This window comes from Atractosteus spatula, chromosome 2 (assembly GCF_055471065.1).
Source record: "Atractosteus spatula isolate fAtrSpa1 chromosome 2, fAtrSpa1.hap1, whole genome shotgun sequence".
Taxonomy (NCBI): Eukaryota; Metazoa; Chordata; class Actinopteri; order Semionotiformes; family Lepisosteidae; genus Atractosteus; species Atractosteus spatula.
Window position 1 is genome coordinate 40292871 of NC_142707.1, and position 13799 is coordinate 40306669.

The 13799-nt window shown below is 34.6% G+C and overlaps 1 protein-coding gene across 1 annotated transcript in view; it reads right to left on the reverse strand.

Moving 5' to 3' along the window:
- Positions 1–13799, reverse strand: part of nbas (NBAS subunit of NRZ tethering complex) — a 274777-nt gene that overhangs the window by 215177 nt on the left and 45801 nt on the right. Inside the window, exons 19-21 of the mRNA XM_088938542.1 lie at positions 11776–11854; positions 11073–11177; positions 10188–10324 (exon numbers count right to left, since the gene is read on the reverse strand). Of these exons, the coding sequence (XP_088794668.1) occupies positions 10188–10324; positions 11073–11177; positions 11776–11854 (321 nt within the window). The remainder of the gene's footprint in view (positions 1–10187; positions 10325–11072; positions 11178–11775; positions 11855–13799) is intronic.

Below are 13799 nucleotides of genomic sequence, written 5' to 3' on the forward strand. Positions count from 1 at the left end.
ATCCGGTCCGGGTTTTACTCTAACAGTCTGGATCCATTGGAAGTCTGACCCAGTCTGGGCTTTACTCCAATAGTCTGGATCCATTGGAGGTTTGATCCAGTCCAAGAACTATGGGAATTTAAAATTAAATTTTTATTAACCTGTTAGTGTTAGTGCTTTCATGTGTGGGTCTTATACTAGCAACAAACAATTGGCCATTTTCAACATCACTACTGCAGATACAATTCCAAAAGAGATTTATCACGAACTAACAGTAATAATAAAATAACCAGTTTTATTAGCACTACACACTATTACAATAATTAATAATTACTGTGTATAAACTGCAATTACAAAACTGGTAATTTATGTCATATATTGACATATATTGTCTATACAGTACATTATTTCAGTAGTAAAATTAATTGTATCCTTAATTGTATCGATTTAACTGCTGTGACAAAGAGGAGATCCTCCAAGTCAGAACTCTGCTGGTCACTGCTAGATGACCTCAAAAGACAAAGAGTTAAACTCAATTATATTTTAAATTTAATTGTAATTATCAGACACATCACCTTAAAAGTAATAGGATAAGACTTGTCTATAAAAATTTGGATAATTTTTGTTACCCTTTTTATGGATGGGCACTACCTACAGTACATTAGCAACTTTCCAATCAATAGGTATTAATGCCGACTTGAACGACAACATGTAGCATATTGTTAATGGTCTATGTATAGTATTACACTTCCCCTTGTACAATGGGTACAAAACCATCAGGCCTTAGAGATTTCTTCATTTTAAGGGCTTCTGGTAGCTGGAACTCCCTTTTCTATGCTAAAATGTTTTTGTCCTTGCTCAGCCCGAGGCATGTTGTTGACTTCTTCCTTGGTAAACACCCGTGAAAAATACTTATTTAATAAATCAGTCATTTCCCTTTCATAGTCCTCTCTTTTTTAATTATTGTTCTTATTATGTTCAATTTCTAATGTATTTTTGCTGTTGTAATACTGCCAGAACCTTTTTTTTAAATTAATTTTAGCCTCCAATACCTCTTTTCTCTCTTGACCTTTCAAACTTTTACAGTACCTGTCCTGGAGATTTATTATATGCTGCTATATGCAGGTAATCGAGTGCTCATATATAAATATCAGGTGCATTAGGAATAACATACAAGAAAGCTTCTGCGATAGCATGTGATTATGAGAGTTATGGTGAAAAATACATCATTACCAGATACACAGTCTTCCAGAGAGTCAGGAAAGATGGAAGAAGTGGAGGTGTAGCACTACAAATCAGGGACATTAAGAGGTGAAAAATAATGGAAGATTCTTCCTCAAATAGATCAGGGAAAAATCATTAGAGGCGGATATGACCAAGTAAGTAAATTAAGGAATAGAAAGTAGCAGTCCAAACTGTTTAATAAAACAATCAAAAAATATTAGGAGAAATAAATCACTATTCAAAGATGATTAAAGAAAAAATCCATTTAAAGAAAAGGAGCATACAGAATTGGAATAATAGATTAAAATGAGCATTGCATTGAATGTAAAATAATATTTTTTTTAAATAGTACCACCAAATAACAGTAAAGGATGAATTAATATGTCTCAAGTTTTGATGGTACACTTTTAAATGATACTGGAAACTGACCAGTGTATACTGAACTTCAAAAGAACCTACACTTATAACTGCAACAAAATCCACCAAGGTATTAACAGGAAAAACGCATTCTATAGCAAGTGACATTTTACTGAACAAATGTAACACATGTGATTATATTGTTTTACATAATATTAAAAAGTGGTTCTCTACTGTGAAAATCACAGCCTAGTGATGTGTAGCCACTACTGGAAGCAATACAAGCTGTACAGCTGTGATGCATGCACTTTTAACCAGGTTGTAGATACTGCCTTGTGGGTCTCTGCCCACTCCTTGTATTGAGACTTGACAAGGTTTATGCTTGTTTACTGGTCACTCAGCCCTAGATAACACAACAAACTCAACTTCACAAATGATCAGTGGGGTTCAACTCGGGAAAAACCATCATCCACCACAAAATTATTTCATTTTCATCCCACAAGACAAGCATTGTTGCACAAGCAGCATGTGGATGTTGTGGTAATGTTATCACACCAGGACAGGTCTACATTAAAGGCACCAAACGTAGTCCCAACATGATGCAGTCTGGTTACCATCAGTCCCTAGAAGTAGTGCTTTGTAGTCCTTGAAACTAGGCACTCCAAGCCTAGATCATAACACTTGGACTTGCCTATCAATTGGTATTTTTGTACATTGATTGTATAAAGCAGTGGTTCTCAAACTATGGTATGCGTATCACTCGTGGCATGTGGAGCGCCGCCAGGTGGTACACCATATGACCCTGAAACTTTGTTGTGTGCATTGAAAAATCGGGACGGGTTTTCATATTTTCTATTTTAATACATGTCGAATACGTAGCCTATGTACTACGATACAGCGCGCGCTAATACTTGAGTGGACAAAACAGCTAGAATGTAATTCTATACCACAGTATAGGAATGCGTGCTATGAACGTAAGTGACCAATTGTATTTTAAAAAAACTTATCTCCAGCAACTAGGGAGGTAGGAGAATGTGCATCATTTTGGAACAATGCCAATGTTGGAAACACAGCAATGCATAGAAATGTGTGCTACGAATGCTGGCAATCTTGTGAGCACAGGAAAGCGTGATAGATAACAGAAAAATATTTAACTGTTCTAGGTTAATTTGAGAAAAATACACATAGCGTCTCTGTGTTTCACTCCATTGCACATGAAATAAAAACTTGCTGATATGGTGGATGATATCAAAACGCTGATAGAGCGCGTTAAGATGAGCAGATGCTTTTCACTGCAATTAGATGAGTCTGTAGTCGATTTGGCCAATGTGCTCGTTTACCTTAGATAAGAGTTTGAGGGTACGCCCAATGAGGACTTTCTGTTCCGGAAGCCGCTACCAAAAGGAACTACAGGAGAGCACATATTTCAGCTTCTGAACGAATTTATCGAAGAGAATGGTATTGACTGGATAAAATGCGTCGGACGGTGCTAGAGCAATGACAAGCCGACACAGTGGTGTAGTTGCACAAATTAGAGAGGCTACTCCAGAAATGAATGGACGCATTGCAACATCCACCACGAGACTTGTGCCGTCATAAAATGCCTGATGATTTAAAATCTGTAATAACTCTGTTGTGAATTGTATCAAGGTTCAAAAAATGAATTCACATCTGCTCAACTAAACAACTTTGCTCAACTAAACAGGCTCACCCCTCTTACTGAAATAGTGCTTTTTATTGTTTATATTTAATTGTTGTTGTTCCTTTTTTTTCTGTAAAGCGCTTTGAGAAGCCACCTTTAAAGGCGCTATATCAAATAAAGTTTATTATTATAATATTTATTATATGTATATGTGAGTGTGTGCACACACGCGTGCTCATGTTGGTCACTGAGAATTTCTGGGGTTCCTATGAGAAGATGACTTGTAGGTGGTACTTGGATGCTTTGGTTTGATCAGGGGTGGTACTTGGTCCAAAAAGTTTGAGAACCACTGGTATAAAGAATTAGCGCATCATCAAGTGTATGCCACAGTCCCTGACATCCATCACTCTGGTGTTTACAAAACCTTCAATCATCACTAAGAACGACTTGTCTCAACTACCAGTGAATTCACCCGAGGTCCAGATTCCAACATACCAATAATAATAAAAAAACAATTCATTACACTTGCATAATGCTAAGAGCCCAGAACATCTTTCCACCTGTGAAAAGATTTGCATATGTAGTTTATTCTTATCTATATGAAGACAGGAAATACAGAGGGAGTTTCAGAAATTAAACAGAGTTCTGGAACACCATGTCTCAAAAAAAGATGTTTAATAAATTTAAGGTTGTGAAAACGGTGACAAATTACCCCGAACAAAATACAATTTTAAAATATAAGCAGTTTGAAATTATTAGTTATCAATAAATCACTTCAAACATGTTGTGGTAATTAGAAATACCAAAAAATTTAATATAGTGTCCATAACATTTATTATTTTAGTTTTTCAAAGAAATGTTTATTTGTTAAAAGAAAGCTCTTGCTGGGAGCTGGGGTCAAACCCCCGACCTCTAGCATGCCAGTCACATGCCAAAGCCATTAAAACAATGACCAATGTGCCGCTTGACAACTTTAACTGAAAAGGGAAGGCAAAATATTTCCAAGTAATTGCGGGTGAATGAGTCAGATGTTTACAAAGAAAGTGGACTACAGTAATAATTTGAGCTATTTGAAAATAAATAAATCCTTAAATATCATTAATTTATTTTGACGCACAATTCTGTATTATATTCCCTATTAATCAAATTCTAAAAAGAATGCTTCTTTTACTGCGATAATGAGCATAGAAATGGTTAAAACATTACAACTTTTTATAAAATATATAAACTTAAGATAGTCAGAAGGAGCATGTAAAAACTTTTTCAAAATAACCACAGTAAGTAACCAAATGAAAGCTTGCTTAAAATGTTTATGAAGAAAGTGGAATACTGATGTGTATTTATTATTTAAACTACCAATACCAGCCATATACAGTTTATATAATATGTTTATATTCCTAAATTAATATAATTTATGACGTTCAGAGACATCATGTTCCTGTTATTTTTGTGCTCAGCTACCAAAATTTCTCTTTAATTGGAAAATTCCATATTTATATTCAATATAAAGCAGATTTAAACATGTACAATAAAGAGATTAAATGAAGCAATTGTTTCACTAACAACCAATGCACTACGAGTGCCGCCTGTCAGTCATTTTGGCCAGCCAATCACGTACTGCGGTACTCCGTGCTAATCTGCACATAATTCCACGCAGTATGGGGTTTTACTGTGCATTTTGAATGGCTTCAGTATTGTTTCTGTATTTATGGTTTTTCAGAAGGAATGTAATCTACTAAAGAAGAAGGAAACAGAGTACAAAGAGGGAGTAAATGTTCAAATTGGGATAATATAATCAATGGTGTACTACAGGGATCTATACTAGGATCTCTGCTCTTCTTAATGTATAATAATTATCTAGATTCTGGTTTAGGTAGTAATCTAGTCAAATTTGTAGATCACACCAAATTAAAGGGATTAGCTAACGTTCTACAGTATCTGCATCAAAATGAAATTTAAGAAGATTAAGATAAAATTCAAGACTTAACAAACCCTTAGCAGATGATATTTAATGAAGACAGGTGCCTGGTTTTATCTACAGACACCAAGCTTGACACATTGCTTACAACTTTCAGACAATGAGGACAAGCAATGATAAAGGCAAAAAAAAATTTAGGCTATAAAGTCAAAAGGGCACGTAATTACCTTTATGATTAATCAATTTCAATGAGCCACAAAACAAGGACAGCTGCTGTGGGTTTGAATGTGAACATATGGCGTATCACAGTGGGTTTAATTTTTATTGATAAATGATAGAGACATATGGAAACACTTTTGATGTATGCAAGAAAAACTGGCATTTTTATGATAGACTACATTTTTGTATGTAATAATATAAAGATGAGGCTTATGCCCTTTAATGTGTTAAATTACCAGCATCACTGTGTCATGACAGTCCTCCACACCCTTGCTCGAAACTCTGATAAAATATCACTCTTTTTATATTGTCCCCACAACCACAGGAAAGAGAAGGAATAGTGTATCATAAGATCAGAGTGTTTTCTTTGATGTACCACCACTTAACTACATCAAATAACATTTTGCCCACTGCACCACTATTTCTCAACATCCTTGCTCCCCTTAAAAACAACCAGTGTAGAGTCCCATAGCAGTAAATTGCACAGAACAAATAGACTCAGGTGACAACCAGATGTGATTGAACACACTTCAGTTTACTTAAATGAGTCTCCCTTAAGTTCAGTTTACTTCCCCACACAGAATATTAATCTCTCTATATATATGCATCTCAACACTCACTATTTAATACTACTTATTACAGCTTACCAGTAATACTGATAACACCTTTCTTCAGTATTTGTGCATGAGTCGTAGATCTACTGCATTGTGGTTGGAATGCAATTTTTAAATATTACAATAAATTTTCCAGTAACAGGTGCTTGAAATCATTATATAGTGACTATACTGCCACTTCACTCTAGAACGATCCCATGCAATCCAGTGCTTTATGCTGTACAATACTAAATTGAGTAAGAGCTGTACTAACTTAGTCTGGTACTTTATTATTATACTATAAAAGCCAACATCTCTTAATAATTAATAATTGCTTATACTTATATAGTGCTTTTCGGGACACTCGACTCAAAATGCTTCACAGGTAATGGGGACTCCCCTCCACCACCACCAATGGGCAGCATCCACCTGGATGATGAGGAGAACAGAGCGATAAAGCTAATCCGTAGATGTAGTGTCCCCGTAACTATACTGGGGCATTAGGACCCACACAGATCCCAGGGTGACCGTCCCCTACTGAGCCCCCCTACCGTCCCCTCTAATACCTCTTCCAGCAGCAACCTTAGTTTTTCTCCCATCCAGGTACTGACCAGGCTCACACCTGTTTAGCTTCAATGGACTGCCAGTTGTGAATTGCAGGGTGATATAGCTGCTGGCCACTATCCATGACATGAAGGGATTGGTCTCTACGATTTACATATCACATCACCACACCTACCCCTACAAGTGCTAAATGGCAACAGTGTGGTGTGAAGGACATTCACATCACAAATGCAACATTTTCATCTTGTAAGTAAACTACTGTTATGTGACCAGCAAGAAGATGCGGGTTGTCCTGCTGGAATGTAGTTATGCCAGGACATAAAGGTTATTGTCACTAGGTTATGTCAGGTCCTGTAACCAAGTAGTGCCCTTCACAAAGCTGAGAACATATCACAGCAAGCAAAAAACTGCCAAGGCAAACCCAATAAAAGTAAGTACAAGTCTCCAAAACAATCTTCGGACAAACTATGGGGCACCAAGACTATGCTTTCTAAAGTCTGACCTTTACTAACAGCAGTAAAAAATGTATAAAGAGCCAGCCTTAGAAGTTTCATTGCAAAAACATAAAAAGAAACATTGCTACTATAGAATCAGCTCACTGACGAACAACCAGTGATATTCAGGTGGTTAAAATTATGCCCTACTGATAAGCTAATAGTACTAAAACTCTTTAGTCTTGAACTTTGGTGTCAAATTCACTGAATAAGACAATCAGTGGACCTCATCAGAATCAACAGAAAAGAAATCAGAAAACGGAGGATACAAACAGTAACTATTGTAAAGTGAACTTAAAATGGGTAACGGGATACCTTTAACCAAAGACGTGGGCTTCTACAAAAAGCTACTAAGTCATGTTGTCAAAGTTGCTACCATAGTCAATTTCAAGACACAACTCCTTGAAATCATAAGATCAATTAGCTACTGATTGACACAGAAGCTATTTGGGAAAATAGCCTCCTCTGTTTCTTAACCTTTATGTTGTTGTGACCATCACCTACAACTAATAATTTTATGACTGAGCAGCTCATTAAAATAAGCACAACATTGTGTTGAAATGCCTACAAAAATATCAAAACATTCTTAAACATTTTATGTCCCAATTCTACTGGGAGGCAAGGTTGTTTACGTACCCAAGGCACAACTTGTGGGTTTTTAGGCGCACAATAGGGATTGGCTACCTCTTTGTAAGGATATAAATGACAGCCAAGGCACATACATCTGCACCTACATATTTGAGCATAACAATTCCTTTGATTTACCTTTTTGTATAGTTTTTATTTATTGATTCTTTAACCTTCCATTTCTCATTTTGTCACATTTTTTACAGAGCATTCCACATCTGCATGGGTACACTTCAATTTAGAAAGCAATACAAATTCAATACTACAGTAAAAGTATTCAGACCACTTTACACTCTTCACAGTTTGTTGCTTTAATGCTTGCAGTCATAACATTTTGAAGTAGCAATTAAGTAAATTAAAATTAATGAAAAATGGAAATTCAGAATCCAGAAAAGTCAGAATTGCTTAAGTATTCAAACCCTTTTTTGTGGCAAGACTAAATAAGTACATCACATTATATGAATGAGTCACAATTATTTGAGTGACTTCTGTATGCAATAATAGCTGTATTTATTCTGAAGCCATGTAAAACACTCTGAAAGGTCTCTTAGTCAGGTAGGATATTTCAGTCAAAGACTCAACCATTAACCAGCTTTGGAGATAATGTTATATTAAGACACAGAACAGGAAAAGGGTATAAAACAAAAAATAAAACTAAAACTTTGCTCTTTGATCATGGTGACATTGATCATTAAGAAGTGGAAGGCATCTAGACACTGCCTAGATCAGACTGGCCTTCCAAACACAAAAGTCAGACAATGAAACAGTCTGAGGGATGCTGCTGTGAGGCCAACTTTAAAAGGGTAACATAGCTCAGTGGCTTAAGATGGGAGAAAACGTCCATGGGGCAATAATATCATGGCTACTCCACAAAGGATGCTAGTATAGAACTGAAGAAAATCTCATATCCCTCAGGAGGATTGCAACAAAATATTTAAGAGAGACTCTAAACATACAGTGAAAACATTGTATGGTCAGACAAAATGGGAACTTTTTGATAAGCATTTCATCTGACAAATATAATATAATGTATCACTCAGTAAGCACTCTGATGTTAAGCATAGTGGCTACAGAATTGTGTTACACTGTAGTTCTGCCTCTCACCACCAGAGATTGGGAAGTTTGTCATGACTGAAAATAGAGCAAAGCTTGGTGGAAATTCTGCTTCAGACTTAAAAATGTGGAACACAAATTCACCTTTCAGACAATGTTGGAAAGCACAAAGCCCAAGCTACACTAGAGTGGCTTGAAGAAAAAGAAAGTGTTTACCTTTGGGAGGCCAAATCAAAGTATTGACTGAATCCTATTGAGCCAGTGTACAAAGCTGGTAGAGACTTACCTAAAAAGATTTCCAGCTGTAATGGCTGTTTACAACAAATATTGAGTTCATGGGTCTAAATATGTGTGCTATAAACATATTTCAGTGTTTTTTTTCTCTTTAGCTTTTCCTGTCATTTAGCGTAACTTATCTTACCCTTGCATCATTTTATAATTTCAAAAATAGCACACTATAGGAAAGGTCTAAATACTTCTTTTCTGGTTCAAAAGCCATTTTCAGGCACCACACTATAACAAATCAGCCTCACCATGACATTGCTAAGGAAATGGATGTGCTTTGAGGTATCTTTATTTTAGATTTAGCCATTAGACGTTATAGGTTGGGTAATACTCCATTTTCAAGGTTTCAATAAAGGTAGTTCAGATAACAACACATAAAACAAAACTATTTTACCTAGGTATCTTGAAATAGAGCTTTTTCATTGAAACTTGGATAAACAGGGGTCTACTACATGATACATCTGCAACACAATACGTTGCAATTAAATGTTATTTGTTTCAAATTTATATTTGCATGTAATGGAATGTGTCTCAATGACATTGTGTATTGAACTTTACAAATAATTTAAACCTGGATTACAGCCCATCTCACTGTTATAATCTCTGAACCCAATGAAACAAAATGTAGATCCAGTTACCAAGCAATCAACTGCATATTATTTTGGAAACTTTTTTATAACAATATTTAACTAATTTAATGATATATTCCATAGTGTGATTGAAAAATACAGGAGGTTTAAATATATAAAATAATATGTTTATGTTGATTAGGCAAGAGCTGGTTGCTTTGAAGAAATAAAAAATATATTTGTTTTGATGAAATGATTTTCAAAACAGCATTTCCAATCAAAAATTTGGAAATCAATTTTTCAATTCATTATTTTTATAGTTGGAAGTCTGATATTTTCTAGGTTACCAGGCACAGTTTCAGCAGAGTGACAATGTAAGACATCAAACTTACTTTTTATTGATGTCTTATACTGATAACTTTTAAAAACAAGAAAAATGATAGCAATTGAAAGCAATTGGTTGAGTCCAGGTGGAGACACTTTTCATATCTCTTCTTTCTGTTTACCACTGACCCCTTGGGTATACATTCTTTCCTCTCCTATAATGCTAGAGCAACTATAACAGAAAATTACCAGATAAATAACACCTAAAGTATTGCAAAGTGCTTCAAGTGTACTTCTCTACAAAAGAAAAACTGTGAAGAACTCTATAGTGTTTCATACCTTGCTTCAGGAAGCAAAATGGAGTATTCGTGTGGAGAGGTGGTTTCTGGAAAGCTGGACAGAATAGCCAGACGATGCTGAAGAAGCTCAGATCCATGGTAGGTGAACAAGATGTCCAATGCCTGAACATTACTCTCCTGAAACAATATAAGAATTGATACTGTTGTGTAACACGTACCATTGTTTCTTCAAAAATATACAGTACTAAAAGACAACATATAATCTGTAATAATAATAATAACAACTTGCATTTATATAGTGCTTTATATCCTAAAGAGTCTGAAAGTGCTTTATTATCCAAAAAATATCTAAAAGTCCTTAATACATTGCCCACCTCTGAACTGCAGCAATACCTGAATGATGCACTGCAGCCATTTAGTGCCAGCTTGCTCAGTTTCTGAGATATGAAACAATCAGGCTACAAATGTTGCCTGCTGAATATTATAAGGGTTTTTCTTCAAAGTAAATATGGTCTATAAAGTGGTGTCATTTCTATAACTCCCCAAAATCCCTTTAAAAACCCACAACACATTATGTATAAGAACAACTAAGGACTTTTCTCCCTTTTAAAATGTTTAATATCTTATTTCATATATAAGCTAAAGGATAGAAACAAATATTTTGTCTCATCTTTAAACACATTGCAGACATCTACAAGACAAATGTCTGTACATAGAAAGCTCTCTGCATGCAAACTGTGTGGAGCAAAATTATTCAAATAAACACTTCTCAGCATGTGTGTTCACAAATGGAAATATTATCAGCTCTTACAAGAATGTAACTTTATTTTAAAAATGTCAATTTTATCAATTCACTACCTTAAACTATAAAATGGTGAATTGTCAAACACTTCCACATTTGAGAGACTTTAAGATAAGCTTTTACCCTGGCATAAGTTCTTGCTGACAGCACAATGTTCTGATTTCTGAATTTCTTGAAGAACTCTGCATCATATCTTTGCTCTGCAGCATGTGGTCCTCCAAGGATTTCCTACAAGCAAAATCAGAGTGTTTGATCACATTATATGCAGTATAATACATTATCCCTCACATTGTCCATGTGTGCCAATGTGATCACACAGCTCTAAGCATCATTTACTTTGATTGCATTTTGAAGTTTTATTTCTATTAAATTCTACCACCTGATCTACAGTATGCAATACAGATTTTATGAGGGTAGCTGACTTGAAGTTAACCTAAAGATTTAAAACATCACTTAACTAAAACTTACTTAAAACTCATTCATATCACTTTATTCAATGGACACAAATTATTCAGCAGTTAACAATCAGTAGCACATCCAGTAAAAAATAAGAAATGCTATTTAATCAACGGTATTAATCATATAATTCGGATACTCCAACCAACATTTACAATTACATTTATATTATAAATTACATTATATTAATAGGACATAGTCATCATGTAATTAAAATCCTGAAGTATGAAGCTCCTAAGCATGATTCAGAAATGCATGCATTTGTACAGTAAATAAAAACGAAATTGTAAGTTTGAAAACATTGAAAGACAGTAAATAAAATTGAGTTTATATATGTGCAAGCAGTGACAGCAATTATTTTATTACTGACCTCATAAGTTGCTAAACGGTCAAGATAACACAATAGTTTCAATCTGCTTCTGCACAGCTCTTTCTGTTCCAGTGTCATTCTGCAAGTAAAATAAAAAAAAAAATGTACACACTGGTATTTTGGTAATTTTACTGAAATTATGCTTACTAAAAAGCGAATCAGCATAAAACACAGATTTACAAACAAAAACTATTTTAAAGACAATTCAAATTTACATTTCCCTTGATTACTTGCATACTGGATCTTGCGGATATCGTGGCTTTAAGCATGTACTGACACTGATTTACCAAAATTCAAACTAAACTCTGATAATTCAATCTACTGTGTTCTGTTTTATGTCTGTGCATTGTATTGAACGTATTCAAAGACCAAAATATATTTAACATTTTGGTAAATTAAAAAAAAAAATGCAGTGAGAATTATCATTTAAACATTGGCACTTTATAGAATTGTCTATTTTCTGATAGTAGAATATAATTTAAAATTTCAGACAAATGCTGTGTCCTTTATCATTATAAAATTAAATCTTGAAAAAATAAAATATCAAAATCAAAATCAATGGATACATTCTCAAATGCAAATAATATTGTTTGGATGTCAGAAGAAATCATGATAGCTTTTTCTAATAATACAATTAAAAGGTTTGTAAAGTAAAATAGGGAGCAAAGAAAAAGATAGGGGGTGGGGGAAGTTTCATTAAAATAGTCAACCATGTGTAATTGCTTCATGATATCAAATTTGTTTAGAACCGACAGCATAAAAGTCCTCTATTATGTTAGGAATATTCTGTATGTATGAAGCTAAGCCTCTTACTTATTTTCCCGTTTCCTACATTATTCATCCAGTTAATTAAACTCAAGTCAATCTTTGAAAGATATTTCCAATAAAAATCAGCACATCAGTCACAGAGGCACAGCTATTTAAAACTCTCTAGAGTAGAATTGTTTAAAACAATTAAATTTCATGAAAAGGTGTAATAAACTAAGTCCAACAACATCACTAGCTGTGTATGTACATTGCACATATTGCCCTGTAACAGAATTTAAAATGGAGAATCACAAAACACTGTCAAATCATGTATTAGCTCATTATAAAAATCATGTTGACTCCTACTGTTTCATGAAGATGTGTTTATTAGGAACAGGACAAGTTCTTTTGTTATGAATGTATTTTGATTTATACACTCCCGAGGAGAGGCAAAGATATTAAGATCCTTTGGGTATTTTAGAATTCCTCAACTACCATCTGGGAGATTAGCAAGCTGCAAAGACTGCAGAAAACAAAGGCTAATAGAGCAAGGGCACCTCCATCAGCACTTCAAACATACATGCCACAAATTTATGTTGGTGTAAAGGATTACTCCTGATTAGTATATCAGTAGGAACTTAACCTGTCATGACTATCCTGATTGCCTGGGGTGTATCACATAAGATGAAAGATGCATAAAACAATTAAAATTCAAGATTCTCAGGCAGTTTATTTAAAAACTGAATTCCTTCCCTTTATTTCATATGATGTCAAGGCATGCAATTGATGGTGTACAGTAAGTATAAGAATGAATTATATAAATAGTACAGGGCTTCTATGCATTCCACTGCTGAGTAGTTCTGAATGTTCAGCTTGAAAAGATGGCCATTACAGTTAAAGTCTCATTTTAAAGAATGTCTGCTCACAGCCTACTGTATATCAGGGAAATGAGCCTTTTAAATATGATTTAATAAGCAAAGTTTTGCTATGCTTCATTTGACTTTCATTCAACTTGTTGTAAATTGGCACACTGTATCAAGAGCATTTCAATTCCATTTCTAACTTAGAATAATTGTTTGCTCTTTTCTCGTCATTAATAGCCAAAATCATCTTAAGTCAATCCAATTTACAGGAATTTTAAAAGAACACTTTGAACATCATAGAGGGTATAATTTAGGGCAGAAACCTCTACCCCTGCTGGCACTGCCATTGCACCTGGGTAAATCACCATGCAGCTCTTTGAATATTGCTGGTCTATCCACACCCCTAGTAAGAAA